General features: G+C 42.2%; 1 protein-coding gene across 1 annotated transcript; it reads left to right on the top strand.

Annotated features, from left to right (window-relative positions):
* Nucleotides 1-1,623: 1,623 nt before the first annotated feature.
* LOC106565530 (activin receptor type-1B) lies at nucleotides 1,624-25,713 on the top strand. Its single transcript, XM_014132767.2, has 9 exons — nucleotides 1,624-1,797; nucleotides 19,638-19,883; nucleotides 20,094-20,360; nucleotides 20,673-20,903; nucleotides 21,064-21,231; nucleotides 21,622-21,778; nucleotides 21,882-22,006; nucleotides 22,281-22,411; nucleotides 22,769-25,713. The coding sequence occupies exons 1-9, from the start codon at nucleotides 1,707-1,709 to the stop codon at nucleotides 22,892-22,894; spliced, it is 1,542 nt and encodes a 513-aa protein (XP_013988242.1). The 5' UTR covers nucleotides 1,624-1,706; the 3' UTR covers nucleotides 22,895-25,713.
* Nucleotides 25,714-25,950: the final 237 nt, after the last annotated feature.

The raw sequence follows: 25,950 nt of genomic DNA, 5'->3' as shown, positions 1-25,950 counted from the left end.
TGTTCTTTATGACTGCATTAAATAGCCTAATACTGGATACTTTCTATGAAGTGAAAAACGATTTTTGAATGTGTGCAGCAATTGTGTGTGTGTGTGCGTGTCTGTCTGTTTCTGTGTGTGATAGAGAGAGAGAGAGAGAGAGAGAGAGAGAGAGAGAGAGAGAATAAACTGGATACAACTAGCATGGGTGACATACGTGAGCAGGGCCACACCCTCTTCTACTGTCACCGCATACATCAACCCAAGGTGGGGCTGAGTGGAAGGACAGTATGAGGTAACTCTGATGCCTCTTCAATGTAACACAATACAATGAGAACGAATTACTGTACTACATCCAGCCTAAAGGCACGTTTCGGTGTCTAGGAGGAAGAGATGTCTAGGAGGAAAGATGGATTTGGTTTCTGTGTCCTCTTTTCTAAATGTATAGTGTCAATGTCAATACACTCACACTGCTTATTTTTCAGAAATTCAGTAGCATAGTCTGCTAAGGGATGTGGTATAGGTATCATCAGGGGCACAACTTTGGTTTTAGACGTGGGAGGGACATAACTTGGTGTGGGGTCTGGGGTCCTCCCATTTTTGGGGATATCTAAAGCAAATTTCCTGCATTTGTACACAATCTATTATGACCCATGGCCCTTCTAGGTAAGAGATCATTATTAAATATGTTTAAGTTATTGATAAGACTAAACTACAGTAGATCAATGATAATTCAATAATCAATATTGTGTAGCACCTTCAAACAGAAGGCATTTGAACCCAGTCTGGCACAAAGAGAAGATTCATATGGGAGACAGGCCTATACAAAATCTATAAACACATGTGTCATTTGAGATATAGAAGCTAAATATTTGTATATTTTAATTATATTATATAATTTAATGAATTGCTAGTAGTTCATCAATTTCAGTCGAAAGGCAATGAAATGTTAGCTGGATTAAAATGTCAGTTACACTACTAGCTCAGGACTGGGAAAACAACTTATTTTTCTGTCAAATTGCAGTTACCTTGCTAGCTAGATCAGTCAACTAAATAGGCAGTTTCTGCTCTCCTTGCGTTTTCAACTCGGAGAAAAAGCACAACACAGACAACAGCTGCCACTATTCATCTCTCCTGTGCTGGTCCTATACACCAACCTTTCAGAAGCTTTGCCTTCTCACAGGTGGTGGTGTCTGTGCGGTCCTAAATCTATCCTGCTCACAACCTACCCGACCGCTCTGTGGCGTCCGCATGGTCCTAAAGTACACATATCCAGTTTTGTATCAGAAGTGCAATGATAAGGCTAGGGGGGACAAAAATGCAATTTCGTGGGGGGGTGGGGGGAAATGGGGGTCATGTCCCCCGTTCCCGTCCCCAGTGAAAGTTGTGCCACCGTCCACCTTGGGTATCATAGAGATCATATAAGGTTATATTATGTGTGTGGTACATGGTGTATAGCTACAAGGTTAAAGGCATATTCAATATGTAAACCACCTGATTTTAAAAGTAAGCCTTGACCAGATAATACAAACTTTACATTGTGCTTTCTAGAGGGCCTACCTACTTTATTTTATCGACATACCTCATAATAAGAACTAGTTAGCCATTACTCCCCTTTAAATTCTCCACTCACCCCCTTTAAGGTGTCTGTCTGTCTGTTGTCTGACTGGAGCTGTGTGTTATATGTCCGCTCCGCTGTCAATACCACACCACTAACCCAAATATTAATGCAATGCAATGGGAATATAGCGATCATGGCTAAGAATCTAATTTTGTTAATTATTCTCGTCCTGGTTTGCATATTCGGAACTTATGATGGTAAGTGTAATGTTTTTCCGATTACGTTTTTATTCCGCCTGTGTGTATTTACTTGCTCGGTGTGTGAATGGAATTTACATTGCTTAGTAATAGCACAACATGGCGCACGGATTTGGTACCAAGCAAGTCGAGTTAGCTAATTGAACCGGCTTGTTTGCAATACTATTAGCCGTAATAGAGATGAAAATAAGAGAATCAGCTAGCTAGCTAGCTACCTACACTGTTTGACGTTATGTTTAAATATGCTTTATAGCTAGCTAGCTAACTGCTTGAGAATAGCATAACGTTAGTTCTCTGGCCAGCTAGAAGCTAATTGGATGGATACTTGGATCGCGTTAGTAAACATATCAGACAACACAATTTGGGGGATTTGGGATGAACAGCCAAGGTTGTCTACCAAGGACCTTCCACCATTCCTTGATACAATTCACAAGAATCCAACAGCAGTGGTTTAACAAATTACCTTAAGTCATCTAATCAAAGTTGAATTAATTAATTTGCTGTATTCTCAAAAACGATTATGGAAATATTGGTTTATTTATTTATCATAAACTACCACATAATATTCAATATCAAAACATATAAATGTGCTCACTCAGATTCCTCATCAAGTAAGGTATGAGTTCCTTATTCCCAAATTTGACCTTATGTTTTTGTCATCATTTCCTGTGAAAATCTGTTTTTTAGCAGTTTAATTTTGGTGTGTGAACTGTAAACTTTGCAAACAAGATAGCTAGTGTCGTGGTTTTAAAGTGCAGCGCTAAACGATTTTGCTGAGACTACAACACAATGGTTTAGCAAGCTGGAGTCTGAGGCTGACCTATTTAGCTTTGAAGAGCTGCAGTACATTGCGAAACGGGCCATTGTGTGTTGTTCTACCAATCAGCCTGAGTTAGTTTATAATTTCTGGATAAAATATGAATTTATGAAAAGCATAAATGAGTAAACCTCAGTTCTCCCTCTCCCTGGCCTTTAGCGTTTTTCGTACATAGAGAGATAAGAGGCTGCAAGGTCTATAAACACTCAGTCCTAGTCTCTTAAAAAAAGCCCTTGATCGTGAACTCATAATGTTTGAATAACATGGATGATATGGTTGGGCGCTTGTGTCTTCAAAAGTGTCCAACAGTAAATACAGATTGCATGTATATGGACCTTTTTATCTGGGCAGGGCAGGGGGCTAGGTTGTATCCATGTATGTAGATTAAAAATGCCCAAACAATGGTGTAATGGAGATTTTCCAGTTTGTTATCTAATCTACTGGAATGAATGATGTTAAAATCCTGGACTCAATTATCACAGCTTCTCTTTACAACTGTGACTTAGGCTGAAACTTTCACAATATTTCAACTTTTTTTATCCTGTTTCATTCTGTGGGCCTATTTGATTGCTCTTCTCAACTTTTGTCACTTAGCCTAATATACCCATTTAAACATGTCCTTTTCTATACACTTTATCTGTTGAGTCTGCAAAGTTAAGTAACTTTAGGATGATCTAGTTTACCATTATGAGTTGAATAAACCCATTGTTGATGTGATCAGTGACATTAGGCATATTTTTCTCTATGCCTTCTCTGGAAAATAACTTAAGTCTGTGGAAGGTTATGCCCCATACACATCGTGATGTATTTCATTATGCTATATGTCATCTTCACGCAATCTCGTTCCGCTACTACTGGACAGAGAGCATAGGGTTTCACAACAAGACAAGATGGAGGAGAGCCTAGTTTCTTGTAAGAGATCCTATTTATTTTGGGACTTTACAAAATATGACCTTTTCATTCAAGACAGAAAAAACATTGTTTCAGGTGATAATAAAACATGTTTTGTTACTTTTTCCTCATCTTGTTTATCTAATTTTCTAGCAAGTCAAGCTAGTTTACAGAGTAGCTAGCTAAAGAGCTGCAAGACTGGGGGTGTGTTTTTAAATTCAATCTGGAGTGCCAGAGTGCGCACAGGGTGTTAATAAATTCAGAGGTTGTCAGTTTTGTAAATTCAGAACGTTTCGCTGTTGGAGCGTTCAGAGTGCACACTGGATGCTCTGGCCGAGGAGCAGGTTTGATCCGCGTTCTGACCTCACAATGGCATTAAAGCACCCAAGCTAACTGGCTAACGTTGTCAGTTTGACTATGACTATTTACAATCTGTCAACGCTCTGAATTTACGAACGCCCAGAGCACACTCTGAGCACTCTGTCACTCCAAACTGAATTTACGAACGCACCCTAGCTTGCTAGCAGAGCTGGTTAGGCTGTTTTCATGTTATCCAGAGCATTGGTGGCTGTAACTGTGCTGCTGGCAACAATTTTAATTAAGCTTTTTTTCCGATGTTTACTGACACCCCAGCCATATTCAATGGGTGTTGAGCGTTTGTTAATTCATCAGTTATTCTGCGCTCTGGCACGATCAGATGAGAGTGCTCTGAAATACGAGTAGCTAGCCAGAGTGAATTTACGAACGCACCCTAGGTTGAAGATACTGTCGCTAGTGACCTCAACCTAATAATTATCATCAAAAACAAATGTAATTGCCATCGCAAACTAAAACGTGAGGCAACAGTCATATAATGAGTATTATTTAACTTTACTATTCCAATAGGCCTATCCATTCCTATAAGTGAGTACTAATTGTTTAGTAGTTATCCCATAAATTCATTGCCTAAAACCACATTTTCATCTTGTTCTGTGGTTTGGTAACTTCCTTTTCTATTGACAGACTCTGGCGGCACTAAATACGATGCAAAGGTTGGAAACCTTTTAAGTATACGGCATCCGTTTCGCCGGGGAGCTGTGATACCGCTCCAAGAATCTTTAAAAAAATTCACCGTCTAGCAGGGACAGTGCTCAGAACCTGGTAATATCAGGATGTAGGATTGGATATAAACCTAACAATGTCAATTACTAATTCCTCTGAACAAGGGGGGAAAATTCACTAGGAATAAATACTAGAAACAATACTCCAAGCCGCAGCTCCATACTGATTGTTGTGGGTGGCTTTTGACCATTTATTTGGAATTCCCATGTCTTATCCATTAACCAGGTTTCCATCCAACATTTCTTTAGCCAGTAAAGTACATGTCAGATACAAAAATATATGACTGACAAAACAAAATACAGTAGACAAGATGAGGTATTTTTGTGTCAGTAAAATTAATTATAAGAGAAATGTCGGTGGAAAAGCTTTTATGCGCAAATATTGAAATAATAACAATCACATCGAAATATAATTGGAGTCATGTGTAAAATGTGTGGACCTCCCACTACAACTTGTTGGAAAAGGATGCCGTTTATTAGGCTACAGATGAAACTCTGGGCTAGAGTACATGTGCCAATACCAGAGTGGGCACACTCACTATATAACAAAAAAAAAATTGGTGAGAAAACCATGAAAATGCGATGGAAACCCATTTAACCGCAAAAGGTATTTATGTGCACTAGGTCATCACGCAAGCCTTTTATCCTCAAGTCAATTTGATGGAAAAGCATTTCCGGTGGGAAATTTTCACATGAAAATCTGTCGCCAATTTGATGGAAACCTAGCTATTGTTAAGAATGCTTTGGGTCCAAATCAGATATTATGTACAATATTTATTGAATGTTATATGAGTCCTATAACTTCAAATTACCAATTTGGGTCCAATCAATTAGCTTAATTCCTCAGATCAAGTTATATTTCAACAAAATATGTTGCAGGAATGCTAATCTTATCTGTTTCTAACTACAGAAACAATTTCAGAACAATCTGAAATGGAGGGGCCTCCCGAGTTGTGCAGTGTTTTAAGGCACTGCATCGCAGTGCTTGAGGTGTCACTACAGACCCGCGTTCGATCCCTGGCTATGTCACTGCCGGCCATGACCAAAAGACCCGTGAGGCGGCTCACAATTGGCCCAGCTTTGTCCGGGTTAGGGAAGGGTTTGGCCGGCCGGGATTTCCAGGTCCCATCGGACTCTAGTGACTCCTTCTGGAGGGCCGGGCGACTTCAAGCTGACTTTGGTCACCAGCTGGACGGTGTTTCCTCCGACACATTGATGCATGGCTTTCTTCCTTCGCCTCTCCCGAGTCCGAAGGGGAGTTGCAGTGATGGGACAAGACTGTAACTACTAATTGGATATCACAAAATTGGGGAGAAAAAGGGGTAAAACAAATTATAATAAAAAAAAAAACATCTGAAATGGTGGGTGTCTATCTTTCTTGGTCTTTTTGAGGTGGAATGACCTTAATAAAAGTTCACGGAAGTAACAAGTAAAGGTAAACCTATCAATTAGTTATAGTGTTTTTACTGATATCAATTGTCTTTATGAATTATTAAGTGATTAAAACTATAACAGAATTTCCGAAAACATCGGTAACAGAATTTCTGCAATTGAGTGGCTACATTGAGAAATCCATAGTAGTCACAAACCACAGTTGGGTCACTACTGTCCTCCCTTTCACTGGCATACTGTTTTGTTCATCCCTCACTCTCTCCAATTAATGTCACCTTTTCCAGCTCTGACTGACACCTACCTACCCATGCGTCCCATCTTTCCATTTACTGTAGCCTGCATCCTCACCCACTGAGCACCAATCGACACCGGACGTTGAAAGTCCTTCACTGTAGGGTGGAGTAGAGTTCAGTACAGTACACAGAAGTGCACATTAGAGTTGAGTACACTATAATGTACTGAACTATACTCAAGTTTACTGTACTGAACTCTACTGTACTGAAGCTCCCCGCCCATTCAGCCTGTCTTTTCAAACTTTCTGGTAGTTAGCCATAGGAGGAAAAAGTACTTTTCAGAATGACAGTTTAGGACCTTTTAATTTTTCTAGGCGCACTGGTGCTCCTAAATATTCAGGTGCATATTTGAGTAAAATTGTCACACTGTAGAGACCTGCATTCAGAGCCCTGCATTCATATTCATAATTATGAATTTCTGTGTATTACAGATCAGAGACCCATGATGGAATTTCATTACTGCAATTCGGTTACCGGGTGTAAATCCACTTCACTTAGCGTGTAGTTCAATAAACCAAAATATATATTTTTTTCAAACTCAAGGTGTCATGTCATTCAGATGTAGGATGTTAATTTGATCACTCTTTTGTTGCTGAGAATGTTCCTGCCCAGCAAGAAATGCAAACTTGTAGTGTATTCATGGTTTAAAAAGACTTCTAATGTTTATAATTTCCACTTTAAAATGTCAGACATGATTTGCTCTAACGAAAAATGTATTAACCCCTACAAAAACATGTCCTGTTCCTGCATGATTATTTTCCAGGTGTAACAAACTGTCTGAAATGAAGATCCTACATCTGTAGCTGACACCCCATTCTTTCTGCAGACATCTTTGAATCTTAATTCGGAGCAGATAGGCCTATTTAACAGTTTTGGGATAATATGGTCGCATAAAAAAACAGAGGGAGATTTTACTGAAATGTTACCAACTTTGCATCTGCACAGTTCTTCCAGTAAAAGTGTTGTAAAATGTTCAGTGTAAATTGTTTAAAGTAGTCATTAAAAGTAGTCAACATAGAGTTGTATTTTTTTTGTTTGCCATACATTTAAAGTGAAGAGTGTCATTAGGCTACATCACAATGTACAAAGCAATACAATGTGCAGTTAGCCTTTTTTCTCCTTCTCTCTACTGTACCCTTTTTCTCCTCTCTCCCTTCACACAGCCCTGTCGCCAAACAATACCTGTACTGTGCTTGACTTTAGTAACACGCCAAACCCCCGCTTTTAACACAACCATAGTCCTCAAGTGTTTGCTCTGCCACACTATTTCTTCAAGTCTTGACGCATCACAGCATTCTCTAAAAACTGAGAAAAAAACATGTTGCTGTTGAAAACATTTCGTCTCACTCACTTTACTTCTACACCATCTCCTTTCTCCCAAGGCCTAGCCTGTCTGTGTATAAATTGTAAGTTATATAGCCTATTTATTGTATATGTTTTACGATAGTGCCAGTGAATAACCTTGCCACACATTCAGCACAGGGCCACTTGACGTGTGTGGTGTGTCTGTGTGTGCTCAGATCCGGTACAATAACACAGATGCTGTTTGTGGTGTGTATTTGAAATCTCATCAAGGTCCTCCCATTTTATCTAAAACACTTGCATCTAGATTTATATAAGCCATATTTCCTTTTTAAAGTGCTTTAAACTTAATGGCAAAAATACATGTTATGAAACTTTCATAAATTATACAAATTCAATAACAACAAAATAACAACCTTCTCGAGTTCATGTGTGCTGGATCACGGTGTGTGTGCTGGATCACGGCGCGTGTGTGCCAAAAAGGTCTGAGGTGTGATTGGATGTCAAATGTCCAAAAGGTGCCATGGCACTGTCCAGCATCGTAATCACCCCAATGGTAAAATAATTGACAGTACAGGTCAAAAGTTTGGACACACCTACTCATTCAAGGCTTTTTCTTTATTTGTACTATTTTCTACATTGTAGAATAATAGTGAGGACATCAAAACTATGAAACAACACATGGAATCATGTAGTAACCAAAAAAGTGCTAAACAAATCAAAATATACTGCTCAAAAAAATAAAGGGAACACTTAAACAACACAATGTAACTCCAAGTCAATCACACTTCTGTGAAATCAAACTGTCCACTTAGGAAGCAACACTGATTGACAATAAATTTCACATGCTGTTGTGCAAATGGAATAGACAACAGGTGGAAATTATAGGCAATTAGCAAGACACCCCCAATAAAGGAGTGGTTCTGCAGGTGGGGACCACAGACCACTTCTCAGTTCCTATGCTTCCTGGCTGATGTTTTGGTCACTTTTGAATGCTGGCGGTGCTTTCACTCTAGTGGTAGCATGAGACGGAGTCTACAACCCACACAAGTGGCTCAGGTAGTGCAGCTCATCCAGGATGGCACATCAATGCGAGCTGTGGCAAGAAGGTTTGCTGTGTCTGTCAGCGTAGTGTCCAGAGCATGGAGGCGCTACCAGGAGACAGGCCAGTACATCAGGAGACGTGGAGGAGGCCATAGGAGGGCAACAACCCAGCAGCAGGACCGCTACCTCCGCCTTTGTGCAAGGAGGAGCAGGAGAAGCACTACCAGAGCCCTCCAAAATGACCTCCAGCAGGCCACAAATGTGCATGTGTCTGCTTAAACGGTCAGAAACATACTCCATGAGGGTGGTGTGGGGGTTGTGCTTACAGCCCAACACCGTGCAGGACGTTTGGCATTTGCCAGAGAACACCAAGATTGGCAAATTCGCCACTGGCGCCCTGTGCTCTTCACAGATGAAAGCAGGTTCACACTGAGCACGTGACAGACGTGACAGAGTCTGGAGACGCCGTAGAGAACGTTCTGCTGCCTGCAACATCCTCCAGCATGACTGTTTTGGCGGTGGGTCAGTCATGGTGTGGGGTGGCATTTCTTTGGGGGGCCGCACAGCCCTCTGTGCTCGCCAGAGGTAGCCTGACTGCCATTAGGTACCGAGATGAGATCCTCAGACCCCTTGTGAGACCATATGCTGGTGCGGTTGGCCCTGGGTTCCTCCTAATGCAAGACAATGCTAGACCTCATGTGGCTGGAGTGTGTCAGCAGTTCCTGCAAGAGGAAGGCATTGATGCTATGGACTGGCCCGCCCGTTCCCCAGACCTGAATCCAATTGAGCACATCTGGGACATCATGTCTCGCTCCATCCGCCAACGCCACGTTGCACCACAGACTGTCCAGGAGTTGGCGGATGCTTTAGTCCAGGTCTGGGAGGAGATCCCTCAGGAGACCATCCGCCACCTCATCAGGAGCATGCCCAGGCGTTGTAGGGAGGTCATACAGGCACGTGGAGGCCACACACACTACTGAGCCTCATTTTGACTTGTTTTAAGGACATTACATCAAAGTTGGATCAGCCTGTAGTGTGGTTTTCCACTTTAATTTTGAGTGTGACTCCAAATCCAGACCACCATGGGTTGATAAATTGGATTTCCATTGATTATTTTGTTGTCAGCACATTCAACTATGTAAAGAAAAAAGTATTTAATAAGATTATTTCTTTCATTCAGATCTAGGATGTTGTTTAAGTGTTCCCTTTATTTTTTTGAGCAGTATATGTTTGAGATGCCACCCTTTGCCTTGATGACTGCTTTGCACACTCTTGGCATTCTCTCAACCAGCTTCATGAGGTAGTCACCTGGAATGCATTTCAATGAACAGGTGTGTCTTGTTAAAAGTGAATTTGTGGAATTTCTTTCCTTCGTAATGTGTTTGGGACAATCAGTTGTTGTGACAAGGTAGGGCTATCTTCTGTATACCACCCCTATTTGGTAAAAGGCAAGTCCATATTATGGCAAGAACAACTCAAATAAGCAGTCCATCATTATTTTAAGACATGAAGGTCAGTCAATTCGGAAAGTTTTTTGTCAAGTGCAGTCGCAAAAACATCAAATGCTATGATGAAACTGTCTTTCATGAAGACCGCCACAGGAAAGGAAGACCCAGAGTTACCTCTGCTGCAGAGGAAAGGTTCATTAGAGTTAACTGCACCTCAGACATTGCAGCCTAAATAAATTCTTCAGAGTTCAACTAACAAACACATCTCAACATCAACTGTTCAGAGGAGACTGCGTGAATCAGGCCTTCATGGTCGAATTGCTGCAAAGAAACCACTACTAAAGGATACCAATAAGAAGAGACTTGCTTGGGCCAAGAAACAGGAACAATTGACATTAGACCTGTGGAAATCTGGCCTTTGGTCTAATGAGTCCAAGTGTAAGAGTTTTGCTTCCAACCACTGTCTTTGTGAGATGCAGAGTAGGTGAACGGATGTCTTTCGCATGTGTGGTTCCCATCGTGATGCGTGGAGGAGGAGGTGTGATGGTGTGGGAGTGCCTTGCTGGTGACACTGTCTGTGATTTTATTTAGAATTCAAGGCACACTTAACCAGCATGGCTACCACAGCATTCTGCAGCGATACGCCATCCCATCTGGTTTGTTTTAGTGGGACTATCATTTGTTTGGGGTCGACACATTGGGGTCGATTTCAAATGCTCTCATGTACCCCAATGTGTACATTTCAAAAGGGAAAAATATGAGTTAGCCTAAATATGACTTCAAATATATATGCTCGCCCCAATGCATAATCTAGTGATGGCCTTTTACAGTGTGTGTGTGTAGTCTGTATGAGTCAAGGCCACAGATGTCATTAAGAAATGTTTTTTCCCTTCTGACGTAAATGAGAATAGTCCTATGCTGTGGGAATACTCCCACAGCATAGTCACTGAAACTGAAAGACCACTCAGACACGAACGGGCAGGTGGGTGTGCGCGTGTTAAAGTTCTAAACCACACCAAATAAAAGCCCCCAAATGAATTATTACTTCGCTCAAACCAAGGGGAAGCTTTAAACCACAGCTGTTCCTTGTGCCAAGGTTGGGAGGTGAAAGGGTTCATTCACTTTTTTTTAAAGAAAATAGAAAAAAATCCCTGGCCTTTAATGTGGCATGTACATACCTGTTGATAAACTGCATCAGAGTAAGGAAGCTTAAAGGCAAACAGGATATTGTGTGTGAAACAGTATGATTGAGATGTTTGACGAAGAGAGGTTACAGTGAGTGACCAACTCACGTTCCCTGGGTTTGTGATATTTGGAAAGGGAGAGAGATTTAGACTGAGGATGGGAAGGGAGGAGCTGGACAACAAGGGAGCTGGACTAGGTAGTAAGATAAGAAAACGTAGTTCATGGGATTTGGGAAACGGCCATGTAATTGCATTGAGAGACATGCATTCGTAAAATGCTTGCAGCGTTATCTTTTACTACATGAGTCATTCAGTCATTTAAAGAGGTCTGTTTTTCCTTCTATTCTCATTTCTATGAGTTATCTATAACTGTATTATCGAATCTTCTGTAGTCACTCATTGAATTTTTCAATGTTTTTTTCCCCCCCTCAAATTGAGACTATGCATCCTGTGGGTGGGGGAAATCTAATCTAATCTGGGGGGGGGTCTAATCTGTGTGTCAGGTAGCCTAGTGTCTAGAGCATTGGGCCAATAAGTTACAAGTTCGAATCCCCGAGCTGACAAGGTGAAAAATCCACCAATGTGCCCTTGAAATAGGACAAATATAAACACTCACCTAATAATTAGCATTTATTATTATAACCAGATACAAGTTTGGGCCTCCTAGCTATTAACGATCAGGTTTTACTGTCTGTTTAAAAGTGGGAACTCTTTGAACAGACCTCACTATGGCCTTGATTGATCGGCATGGAAACATATTTTGTTCCAGCATAGCATTACATGTTCTCCCCGACCTGATTAGCATGTTTTCTAATACTAGATTTACTCAGGATTGTAGTCTTGCCTCAATGGTCAATCCAACATGTCAACGTAAACATGCCTCCAAACATTCTCACGGATTAAGTACTGTTTGAGAAACACACTGCCTGCTTAAGATCACTGAACTTGTGTCTAGAAAGCCAACTAGCTTTTGCTATAGAATCAGAAGACTGGGAGCCCAGATACAATAACAGAAGCATGTGCACAAGCGCGCGCGCGCACACACACACACACACACACACACTTCCTGTGTATCGATGGGAGTGGGATAGTAGGGGATGGGGTGAGTACAGTGGTGTGTGTTTTTTTTCTTCTGCCTGGTGGCGTCTGGGTGTCTTAATCAGGTATTCCCTGTCTGAGTGCTGCCTGCTTCGTGCAGAGCTCTGTCCGCCGCCCTCGTCTAGAGTAACACCTCCAACCTCAACCCCAGTTTACAGAATGTCAGCAAGTAATAATCACCTTTTCATTTCTCACTACTTTACTGTAGCTATCCATGAAGCTTTATCTTCACAGGGTTCTGGTTGCACTTTTAATTAGGCTCCTGTCAACATTAAGCCTATTAATCAATCTATTTGCAAAAGGATGAACCTTCTGGAAACCAAAAAGCTCATGTTTCCTTCATTCCTGGGAATGTGTGTTGTGTGGGAAATACAAATGCAACAGAGGGTCATTTACAGACTACGATGGAAGAAAAAATATCGGAATTTCGCACCATGTCAGCCTCGGTGTCCTAATGAAATTCAATTATCCAAAATTTCACTGAGGCAGTCACTGTCTAGACTGGGTTAATGACAGCTGCAGCTGCTCACACAAGTCAACCCCCTCTGTACCAACCACTACTACAACTCGCCCCAAAAACCACCAACGTTCCCCCCCCCCCCCCCCCAAAAAAAAGCCCTCGCCGCAGGGGTTTAAAACGCATTGAACGCCCCTTCTCTGCCTTCACTTACTTATTTTTTTACCTCCCCTGTCCTAGTTTTCAGGACTAGGCTGCCCAGGACTAATCCCAAACCTCCAGTACAGACCACAAACTCCTAAACTTTAGGGGTTCCCCCTTTCGTCTTATCACCCCTCCCTGTACACAGGAAGCTGACCTGGAGGATGGCTTATCCCAACAACTACATTCTGGGTTCACTCCCCTACCCCCACTGATCTCAGATCAGTCTAAGTTGGTCAAATTCCCTGTAATCGCCACACAAAGGGCCAATGTGATGTTGATTAAGGATTATGAAATTGTATGGGCAAAGTCCACTTCTGATTATAGTAACACTGTCAGTAGAACACCACTATTTAAAAGCAAGCTGTCTGCACTAAACAGAGACCTTTTGTCTTTGAACCTCACTTCCCTCTTGTATGTCTACCATTATAGAGCCTGTATGTTGAGAGTATCAAATTACCCAGATGTCTTTGAGCTGTCTTGTGATGTCTGCAATGTGCAATAACTTGTAAAATTGCTTCACGTTCTGTGTGTGTGTGTGTCCTTTCTGTGATCTGGTTCACCCAAGGAGACCTCACTGCCTGCTGTGCTGAACTTGGTGTCTGACAGACCTGAGAAAATCTCTCATGCTCCCCATACAAGTCTACTGAACTGGGTTGATATGTGTGATTTAAAAAAAAAAAAATGTTTTATCCAAAAACCTGTTTCAGGCTAGGAGTTCAAGGTGAAATAGTTACATGAGGTGCAGGTTATTAACAACAGTTTATGGCAGTGAAGGAAAGTCAGTCACAAAAGTAAGCTAGAAAATGGTAACTTACCTACATTTTTACTTTGTGATAAGTTCTGCTAATCACTCAAATCTTTATTTTCTCCTTAGCTAGCGAAAATAAATGAAGGCTCTGTCCTATTTAGAAAGCTAGTTCAAGCTAACGAACGTTACTTGCTCTAGCTAGCTAGTTATGAAACTAGTGGACAATAGGCTAATTAGGAGGAGAAGAATCATGAAAATGGGTAGCAAGCTGGCCTTTTAAAACAGAACTGTATTCTTGTGAGAGATTAGAATCCTAGAGAGGGAAAGAGGTACTCAACGTTGTATCTGTGCCATTATGGCATCTGTAATCGCATGGGCAATGCCATTAGAGCTATCTCCATTTTAAAGTAGTACATTTTCTTATTCTTTTGATGTTTGGAAAAACATGTAAAGCTAATATTTGTGATTTACACCTACTTGCAATGCTGGAGTCTTGAACCAAATCTTACATTTACATTTTAGTCATTTAGCAGACGCTCTTATCCAGAGCGACTTACAGTAGTGAATACATACATTTCATTTCATGCATTTTTTGTTGTTGTTGTACTGTGTGTGTCACCAGATGGCGGTGTTATAGCTTAAAGCCATTTACAAACTGGGCAAACCAATTTTAAAGAAACACACAATTCTCTTATCATTGGCTGATCACTCACAAGTTAGGAATCCCCACCTAGTTTACTACTTTAAAAGAGTGGAAGCCCTCAATGTGAAATCAAATCAAACTTTATTTGTCACATGCGCCCAATACAACAAGTGTAGACCTTACCGTGAAATGCTTACTTACAAGCCCTTAAACCTCTTACATCTAGCTGTTCCGCTAGCGGAACACCTGCTCCAATATCCAATGATTAGGCGTGGCGCGAATTACAAATTCCTCAAAAATACAAAAACTTCCATTTTTCAAACATATGACTATTTTACAGCATTTTAAAGACAAGACTCTCCTTTATCTAACCACACTGTCCGATTTCAAAAAGGCTTTACAGCGAAAGCAAAACATTAGATTATGTCAGCAGAGTACCCAGCCAGAAATAATCAGACACCCATTTTTCAAGCTAGCATATAATGTCACAAAAAACAAAACCACAGCTAAATGCAGCACTAACCTTTGATCTTCATCAGATGACAACCCTAGGACATTATGTTATACAATACATGCATGTTTTGTTCAATCAAGTTCATATTTATATCAAAAACCAGCTTTTTACATTAGCATGTGACGTTCAGAACTAGCATTCCCACCGAACACTTCCGGTGAATTTACTAAATTACTCACGATAAACGTTCACAAAAAAAATATATATATATTTTAAGAATTATAGATACAGAACTCCTTTGTGCAATCGAGGTGTCCGATTTTAAAATAGCTTTTCGGTGAAAGCACATTTTGCAATATTCTGAGTACATAGCCCGGCATCACAGGGCTAGCTATTTAGACACCCAGCAAGTTTAGCCTTCACCAAACTCCGATTTACTATTAGAAAAGTTTGATTACCTTTGGTGTTCTTCGTCAGAATGCACTCCCAGGACTGCTACTTCAATAACAAATGTTGGTTTGTTTCAAAATAATCCATTGTTATATCCAAATAGCGGCGTTTTGTTCGTGCGTTCAAGACACTATCCAAGGGTGACGAAGGGTCACGCGCACGGCGCATTTCGTGACAAATAATTTCTAAATATTCCATTACCGTACTTCGAAGCATGTCAACCGCTAATTAAAATCAATTTTTATGCAATTTTTCTCGTAAAAAAGCGATAATATTCCAACCGGGAAAGCGTGTATACGTACAAAGAGAGAGAAAATAAAAGCATGGGATCCCCTCGTGCACGAGCCTGAGTCTCACAGTACTGTGACCAGCCACTATCCAAACGCGCTAATGTTTTTCAGCCAGAGCCTGCAAAGCCACGATTCAGCTTTTTGCCGACTTCTGAGAGCCCATGGGAGCCGTAGGAAGTGTCACGTAACAGCAGAGATCCCCTGTATTGGATAGAGATAATCAAGAAGGGCAAGAAATTGTCAGACAGGGCACTTCCTGCATGGAATCTTCTCAGGTTTTGGCCTGCCATATGAGTTCTGTTATACTCACAGACACCATTCAAACAGTTTTAGAAACTTTGGAGTGTTTTCTATCCAAAGCTAATAATTATATGCATATTCTAGTTTCTGGGCAGGAGTAATAATCAGATTAAATCGGGTACGTTTTTTATCCGGCCGTGAAAATACTGCCCCCTAGCCATAACAGGTTAACCTCTCTAGGGTAGGGGGCAGTATTTCCACATCCGGATAAAAACGTACCGGATTTAATCTGGTTATTACTACTGCCCAGAAACTAGAATATGCATATAATTGTTTGATTTGGATAGAAAACACCCTAAAGTTTCTAAAACTGTTTGAATGGTGTCTGTGAGTATAACAGAACTCATATGGCAGGCCAAAACCTGAGAAGATTCTGTACAGAAAGTGCCCTCTCTGACCATTTCTTGGCCTTCTATACTCTCTTTATCGAAAACAGAGGATCTCTGCTGTAACGTGACACTTCCTACGGCTCCCATAAGCTCTCAGAATGCGCCAGAACGTTGAATGATGACTTTGCAGCCCCTTCCTGAAAAACAGTAGCGCATTTGGATAGTGGTCGATCTGAGAACAATGAGACGGGTGCGCGCATGCACGTGAAGAGGCCATTTTACATTTTCAGTCTTTGAACGAAAAAGACGTCTCCCGGTCGGAATATTATCGCTATTTTACAAGAAAAATCGCATAAAAATTGATTTTAAACAGCGGTTGACATGCTTCGAAGTACGGTAATGGAATATTTAGATTTTTTTGTCACGATGCGCGTCACCGTTCGGATAGTGTCTTGAACGCAAGAACAAACAGAGGATATTTGAACATAACTATGGATTATTTTGAACCAAAACAACATTTGTGGATGAAGTAGAAGTCCTGGGAGTGCATTCTGACGAAGAACAGCAAAGGTAATCCAATTTTTCTTATATTAATTCTGAGTTTAGTGAGTGCCAAACTTGGTGTGTGTCAAATTAGCTAGCCCGTGATGGCGAGCGATCTACTCAGAATATTGCAAAATGTGCTTTCACCGAAAAGCTATTTTAAAATCGGACACCGCGATTGCATAAAGGAGTTCTGTATCTATAATTCTTAAAATAATTGTTACGTTTTTTGTGAACGTTTATCGTGAGTAATTTAGTAAATTCACCGGAAGTTTTCGGTATGTTTGCTAGTTCTGAACGTCACATGCTAATGTAAAAAGCTGTTTTTTTATATAAATATGAACTTGATTGAACAAAACATGCATGTATTGTATAACATAATGTCCTAGGAGTGTCATCTGATGAAGATCATCAAAGGTTAGTGCTGCATTTAGCTGTGGTTTTGGTTTTTGTGACATATGCTAGCTTGAAAAATGGGTGTGTGATTATTTCTGGCTGGGTACTCTCCTGACATAATCTAATGTTTTGCTTTCGTTGTAAAGCCTTTTTGAAATCGGACAATGTGGTTAGATTAACAAGAGTCTAGTCTTTAAAATGGTGTAAAATAGTCATATGTTTGAGAAATTGAAGTAATAGCATTTCTAAGGTATTTGAGTATCGCGCCACTCGATTCCACTGGCTGTTGACTAGGTGGGACGATTTCGTCCCACATACCCTAGAGAGGTCCAACAGTGCAGTTCAAGAAGAGTTAAGAACATATTTACCAAATAAACAAAAGTTAAAAACAAAATAATAAAGTAACACAATAACGAGGCTATATACAGGGGGTACCGGTACCGAGTCAGTGTGCGGGGGTACAGGTTAGTTGAGGTAATTTGTACATGTAGGTAAGGGTGAAGTGACTATGCATAGATAAACAGCGAGTAGCAGCAGTGTACAAAACAAATGGAGGGGAGGTCAAGGTAATATTCCGGTGGCCATTTGATTAATTGTTCAGCAGTCTTATGGCTTGGGGGTAGAAGCTGTTGAGGAGCCTTTTGGTCCTAGACTTGGCACTCCGGTACCACTTGTTGTGCAGTAGCAGAGAAAACAGTCTGACTCTCTGTCAATTTTATGGGCTTTCCTCTGACACCGGCTATTATATAGGTCCTGGATGGCAGGAAGCTTGGCCCCAGTGACGTACTGGGCCGTACGCACTACCCTCTGTAGAGCCTTACGGTCAGATGCCGAGCAGTTGCCATACCATGCAGTGATGCAACCGGTCAGGATGGTGCCGATGTTGATCTTTTTGAGGATCTGGGGACCCATGCCAAATCTTTTCAGTCTCCTGAGGGGGAAGTCGTGCATTCTTCACGACTGCCTTGGTGTGTTTGGACCATGATAGTTCGTTGGTGATGTGGACAGCAATGAACTTTAAGACTCTCGACTCGCTCCACTACAGCCCCGTTGATGTGAATGGGGGCCTGTTTGGCCCGCCTTTTCCTGTAGTCCACGATCAGCTCCTTTGTCTTGGTCACATTGAGGGAGAGGTTGTTGCCCTGGCACCACACTGCCAATGTCCATGCAAAATCAGGTTATTTCCAAGTAGAGATCTCAATCCATCTCTGGAATGGCTAGAATTGTTTCCCGGCCTGCCGCTGAACGTGTCTTTTTGAAATGGCCAGCTTTGGCACGCAGTTTGATTACTGTTGATCCTCTATTTCCAGGATGAACCACCTCTGTAGGGGTATTGTGTTGTCTTGTTGTACTCTTGTGATGTTAAAAACACCGTTAGCTAATAGGGTCAATTTTGTGACCGTTTGGGTTAAAAACATATTTGTCCCCATATGGAATGGTTTCAAACAACACACTTTTCTGCATCTGCTTAGTTTTGTGAAATTATGCCATTTGGGGTATGGTAAATAATTGAAACATTTCTGAGAGGTAAAGTTCAAAAGATTGTTTAAAGGTTCATCAAACTAAAGGGTTGTTTACCTCTTCAACGACTAAAGATTTGTACAATGTCAACTTAGTCCTAGTCCCTGCGACCCAAAATACTCAAGATGTTGAATCACTCTCTGGTGCCTTCTCTATCCTGATGGAGCATGCTACCAGCTTTATCAAAAGGAGATATATTTCTCTTTAAAATCTCGGGCTATTTTCAAATAAACTCACTGGCTATTATTTCAACGTGTCCTTTAGAAATGCAATGTGTGTGGCTCGAGGTCAAAGAACAAAAAGTAGTGTTGACGTCTGTCTGATTTTCTCCAAGAGAAAAGCTGAAATAGTTTGGGTGTTCTCTGGGAAATGGTGTTGTTTATTTGGAGGAAAAATGTAATAGTGAATCCTTTTTTCTGTAGTCCTATGCTTTACCTTACAGGGGTATGATCATAGGGCGAGTTGGTGTCAGTATAAAATAAATAGAGCCAGCACACTCAGAAGCTCCACCACAAACAACATTTTGATCCAGCAAGGATCTTCATCAGGTCATCCTTGCAGGATCTAAATGTTGTTTGTGAACAAAGATACCTGCTGGACCTTCTGATTGTACGGCCTCTATTCATTTTATACCAACTTTCTTTGGCCCTGCACCGCGGTAAAGGATGTGCGTTTGATCACGCTGGACTAAGTTGGTGCCAGGGAAATGTAATTGTCAAAGGGCCCCTGTGTGGTACTGCTGCTGTCTATGAGCGCCCTCTGCTGTATATAAACGTGCATCTCATACAGTGGAGTGAAATTGCCTTGAAGTGGTTTTTATGTGGCAGTGCCAGCACAACTTCTTATGAAATTACAGCTTTGAGCGTGTTTTGAGTTTACCCAAACCATTATTCCAAAATATTGAAATAATCTCTCTGTCTCTCTCTGTCTGTACAGCTTTGTGGTGTAACTGCACCACAGCCCAGTGTGAGAAGACTGGCTCCCGTTGTGAGACAGACGGGGCCTGCATGGCCTCCACGTCCTTCATCAATGGGCTGGAGCAGCACATCCGTATCTGCATCACCCGGGACAACCTGGTGCCCCCGGGCCAGCCCTTCTACTGCCTGAGTGCTGAGGGCCTCCTCTACACACACTGCTGCTACACTAACTACTGCAACAGCCTCGACCTCAAAGTAACTTCTGGTGAGTCGACCTCGACCTCGACCATGGAATATAAGCTGTATACCGCCACACACAAGCGCATGTCCCAGGTTGCACACCCTCACGTTACGAACCACAGGGCTAGGATGTCTGCTACAATAGAGGACAAGGGTCTCAAACACAGTTCAGTGAATTGTTATGTTCACTCGTGAAATATGTATTTAGTCTGATTCTTTCTCTTCCCTCTTTCAGTGACATCGCGGCCGGGCCTGGGGGGCGTCTTTGGCCCTGATGGTAAATGGGGTCCAGTGGAGCTGGTAGCAGTGGTCGCAGGGCCCGTCTGCCTGCTGTGTGTGCTGCTAATCATGGCTGTGTTCCTGTTCCAGTACCACCAGAGGGCCTACAGCCACAGGCAGAGGCTGGAGGTGGAGGACCCCTCCTGTGATCACCTCTACATGGCCAAGGACAAGACCCTGCAGGACCTCATCTACGACATGTCCACCTCTGGATCAGGCTCCGGTCAGTACAGCAACGCTAGGGCTCTGATCAATTCAAGCAGTCACAAAACAGGGGAAAAAAAAGATTAGTGACTGTAGCTTTAATAATGTCTTCCATAGAAGAAAACAAAATGCATAGGGGGAAATGTGGTTGATATTAGGCATGTGTCACAATGTGATTGTCTAACTGTATAGTCCTCTTTCTTTTTGCCTCGTCTCTGTGTCCCGAATGCCTTGGTCCTCTCCGTCCTCTGTCTCTGTGTCCCGTATGCCTTGGTCCTCTGTCTCTGTGTCCCGTATGCCTTGGTCCTCTCCGTCCTCTGTCTCTGTACAGGCCTCCCTCTGTTTGTCCAGCGAACAGTGGCCAGGACCATCGTGCTGCAGGAGATTATAGGGAAAGGGCGTTTCGGGGAAGTGTGGCGCGGCCGCTGGAGAGGAGGAGACGTGGCAGTGAAGATCTTTTCGTCCAGAGAGGAACGCTCCTGGTTCCGCGAGGCCGAGATCTACCAGACCATCATGCTGCGCCACGAAAACATCCTGGGATTCATCGCCGCCGACAACAAAGGTAACAAAATACTGGCTGTCGTCCTATGACATCACAACAAATATTCCCCTTCGAAGAGCACTGCTTGTAGATTTCTGGTGTTCAGGTCAGTTTTTCGGATTAGGTGTAGGGTCTGAACATTGGTCTCTGAACTTATTGTCCAACAATCTTTCTGTCATAGATAATGGCACATGGACCCAGCTGTGGCTGGTGTCAGACTACCACGAGTACGGCTCTCTGTTTGACTACCTGAACCGCTACGCCATCACCATCGAGGGAATGATCAAACTGGCACTGTCTGCTGCCAGCGGGCTGGCACACCTGCACATGGAGATCCTGGGCACACAGGGTGAGGGTGTGCCTCTGTAAATGTAGGCCATGCTTCATAGCTGGTAGGCTGGTAGCCTGGTCAGAGTCTGGGTTATGGATCTGCCCCGTATCAGTCACACAGCAGCCCCTCTAAACTAAAGCATCTCTGTTGAGTGCACCGACTCAGACCAACAGAGATGTTCCTTGATAGGTCAATTATTGATGTCATTCTGGAAGAACATTTACATTTTTGTCTACTGTAGTATACAATGGTATACTGCAGATATCCATGATTGTTTGATTCAAATGAATTGGACAACAAAAAACACACGTTTCACACAAACATGTTAATGATCAGTTACGTGACTTCCATTGATTGCCAGGAATGCAGTAATTGTCAGGTAGGCTCACTCTCTCAGCCCTCCTCTAGGTAAGCCTGGTATTGCCCACCGGGACCTCAAGTCTAAGAACATCCTGGTGAAGAAAAACAGTACCTGTGCCATTGCTGACCTGGGGCTGGCCGTGCGCCACGAGTCCACCACCGACACCATAGACATCGCCCCCAACCAGAGAGTGGGCACAAAGAGGTGCAAACACACACATGTCCTCAACCTTAAGGAGTACTTGGTTTCTCAACTTACAACCCTCATGCCACCCCAGCTTAATAAAAACATGCATTCTCTCTGTAAGGTACATGGCCCCTGAGGTTCTGGATGAGAGCATCAACATGAGGCATTTTGATTCGTTTAAGTGTGCAGACATCTACGCTCTGGGCCTGGTTTACTGGGAGATCGCACGCCGCTGCAACGCTGGAGGTCAGACAGGCTCCCCCTCAGCACACTCTGGCTGGTCCCAAAGGGCACCCTATTCCCTATATAGTCAACTACTTTTAACCAGGGCCCATAGGGCTCCCTGTATAATGCACTATTTTTGACGAGGGCCCATTGGTCTCCAAGTGGTAGTGCACTATATAAGGAGAATGGTGTCATTTGGGATGCATCTCTCTATCTCACTGTAGTTAAGTTTAATTCACCATTGATTAGAAACCCAGATATTGGACCTTACCTGACCTTTGACCTCTGCCCCTAGGTATCCATGAGGAGTACCAGCTACCATACTTTGACCTGGTGCCCTCTGACCCCTCCATAGAAGAGATGAGGAAGCTGGTGTGTGACCAGAAGCTACGGCCCAACGTGCCCAACTGGTGGCAGAGCTACGAGGTAGGGACACTTGGATATGCATGTTCATTTGAGGTCAATCAAACAATCCTATTATGATAACACAGCAGTCACTCACTAATATGAAAGTGTCACTGGTTTCTTATAAGTATTAAATTGTATGCTGGTGTATTTTAAATGAAGTATGTTCATTTAGCGAACTTGTTCTCTGGGGATGCATTGATGGTTTTGATAAGCTTATTTATCCTTGTGCATATCTGCACCATATTTTCATGTATGACTTCCTCTAACCTCATTTTCCTGTTCGCTCAACCGTTGGTCCAATTTTCCTGAGCTTTATATAACACTGTACTTTATCTTCCTCTTTTTTTCTCTCTCTCTCCCTCCCCATCCCCCAAGACCCTGCGTGTGATGGGGAAGATTATGAGGGAGTGTTGGTACGCCAACGGAGCCGCCCGCCTCACCGCCCTGCGCATCAAGAAGACCCTGTCCCAGCTGAGTGTCCAGGAGGACATCAAAGTTTGAGAGGGCCCTATCCCAAAGACCCGAGGAGAGCACTGGGGACTCTGTCCTGCACTAAAGAATACTGAGAGAGATAGAAGGACAGGGTCTTTTCAAAGAATGCACAAGCTAACGAAAGAAAATAAGAACGCAATGACGAAAGCAAAATGTTAAAAAATAATAATAATCATAATTCTCCTGCCAGTTTTTTTTAAAGCCACCACCGCCTGAGTTGTGACAAACCCTACCTCGTCTATTCAGCCAAAACTACTGACACCCCTGTCCTTCCCTTGCCCCCAACCTATCCCACCATTCTGACCCACAAACCTGTCCCTGCAGCCCCCCTTCTCCATTCTGTTCCTGCTAAAATGGCTGACTGCAATTACTGATACTACTACTACTACTACTACTACTACTACTACTACTACTACTACTACTACTACTACCGATAATGCCCATGATAATCTCAATGGCAGGATATATACTGAGTGTACAAAACCATTAAGAACACCTTCCTAATATTGGGGTGGAACCCCCCCACCCCTTGCCCTCAGAACAGCCTCAATTCATGTTGACTCCAATGCTTCCCACAGCTGTGTCAAGTTGGCTGGATGTCCTTTGGGTGGTGGACCATTATCCACTGATATTCCACGGGATAAACACCAGCAGCGTTGCAGTTCTTGACACACTCAAACCGGTGCGCTTGGCACCTACTACCATACTCCATTCAAAGGCACTTAAATCCTTTGTCTTGCCCATTCACCCTTTGAATGGCACACATACACAATCCATGGCTCAAGGCTTAAAAATCCTTCTTTAACCGGTCTCTTCCCCCTCATCTACACTAATTGAAGTGACATCAATAAGGGATCATAACTTTCACCTTGATTCAGCTGGTCAGTCTGCCGTTGAAAGACAATGTTTTGTACACTCAGTGTATACTGTATACAACTAGTTAGTAAGAGGATGTGTAAATTAATTTTATACAATATTTTTTATTCGATTCACAAGTAGCTATACATTTGTATTTGTTTGCCTTTATACTGTATTGATGCCATGTTGAATCACTGTTGGCAGAGGTCCGTTTTTCAATTGTTTTTTTGTGTGTGTGTGTGTGTGTGTGTGTGTGTGTGTGTGTAAGATGAGGTCCGTCTTTGAATACTGTATACTGATCTCTCCGTTGTATGTACATACACACTGAGAAATTGATTTTAAAATCCATGAAGACCAAGTCTTCCTCATTTATGTGGGCATGTTATGTATCATTTATGGGAGCAGTGGTCTGTGAGTCACAGAGATCAGGTTACCAGTACGTAGGTTTACAGCAACCAATGTTGTGTTTTGTAACTCCTATTGCCTACTTAGAGGCAGGAATGGTCCATACAAACACCTGGCTCTATGGTATTTCATGACGACGGACTGTATAGCCATTTCGTGTGTGTGCATGCGTGCGCACACACACGCTCTAATGGTGGGTTGCTGTTATGAATTAGATTTTATTTCCTCACAATACTTCCATGTACGTTTCCCCTCAGGTTATATTCTCCTTAACCACAGTCTCACCTTAAATGGTTAGTGTGGTTGTCTGTATATATTACCCTTTATGATTTGAGTTTCCATTGATAATTGAATGTTTTAGATTCATTTGACAAGTTTAACACTGGTAACTGTTCTTGGATGGGAGACAACCGGAGGGGCTTATTTGTGCTGTCAATCATCCACTGATATTCCATTGGTTATTCTCCAAACCAACGCTACTGTACACTCATTGAAAGCGCATACTGAGTCCCTCCAATTTGATGTCTCACATGACTATAGAACAGTATTTGATTTTGAGTCAATATTCCACTCCATATTGTTAAATTCTTCTCCACCTATTTTGCATAATGATTTATCTAATGTCAAATCATATCACCAAATGTTGTTTTCAGGAAAACTATGTACTGTTAAAATGTTTGTTTTGTTGACCACTAACTCAAAAGGTACTGCAGACATAAAGCCTCTTTCCTTGTGTTCTTAATCCTGCCAGTTTGCTGTGAGTTCCTAGAAAAGGCTCTTCAGGGCCCTTGTGTGCACTAACTCCACAGCATCACAACCAAACTGTTCAACACCCCTCACTGTTTTACTGCAGATTATACCAGTGAAAGCAGAGGGTGTTTAATATGTCAGTAAGCATTTTAATCGCAGTTCCTCATTTAGTGATAGGTAAATACCTCTCCCAGAATTCTTCACATTTTCAGAAAGCTAAGCAAGAGTGAGGATTCACCAGACCCTCTGTAAAGGGTGCTTATTCAGTATGGCTATAGCACAAACAGATAGGGTTTGAACCTTTGTGAAAAAGAAATACTACTGATACTTATCACTGCTGTTCCACAGGAAATACTGTATGTATTTATTTGATTTGTGTTAGTTTATGACCATGTCATCTGTACTGTATCTTTTTTTTCTTCTATATAGTTCTTGGGAGATGTCCAAGAGGACATGGCCTGTGTACATGTTCTTCCTGAAAATGTGGTTGCTTACGTTTATGGCTGTAAGGCGGGACCTGGGTGTTTGTCTGCATACTGTTAGGCGGATGTGTGGTGAGATTGTCTGTCTGGTCGGGGAGTGATCCTATGCAAATGTCATAGGCCATGGTTGGGATGTGTCTATGGCCTTGTTTTGAGCACACACTGTTAAGGGGTGGTATGATGATGATATGCTGTTGTATTGCACTGTGTTTAATGAAGCACTGAATTATGAACACCCAGGTCTCTGTCCAGACATCAAGCTTTGTGAACCGTTTCAGGACTAGTTTCCAATCATGTATATAGCCTAGAGTAATAATACAAACGTTTTCCTAAGTTTTGTCTATTTTACTCACACATACCAGTATGTACATCTAATGCAAAAACGATTTCCATTAGTGCCTTTTGGTGTGTCTTCCAATGCAACCTTTCTACCCCTCATTCAAATCAGAACAAAGTTCTGGCTTAAGGTCTATCCCCTGATCATCTCATTACCCTAAGTTAGTGTTGTATCACAACCTCCAGATGACCTACAGCCCCAGTTACACAACCCTACTGCTCCACCAAAACGTA

Source organism: Salmo salar, chromosome ssa12 (assembly GCF_905237065.1).
Source record: "Salmo salar chromosome ssa12, Ssal_v3.1, whole genome shotgun sequence".
Lineage (NCBI taxonomy): Eukaryota > Metazoa > Chordata > Actinopteri > Salmoniformes > Salmonidae > Salmo > Salmo salar.
The sequence above is the reverse complement of the archived record's forward strand: the minus strand, read 5'-3'. Positions and strand labels throughout refer to the sequence as shown.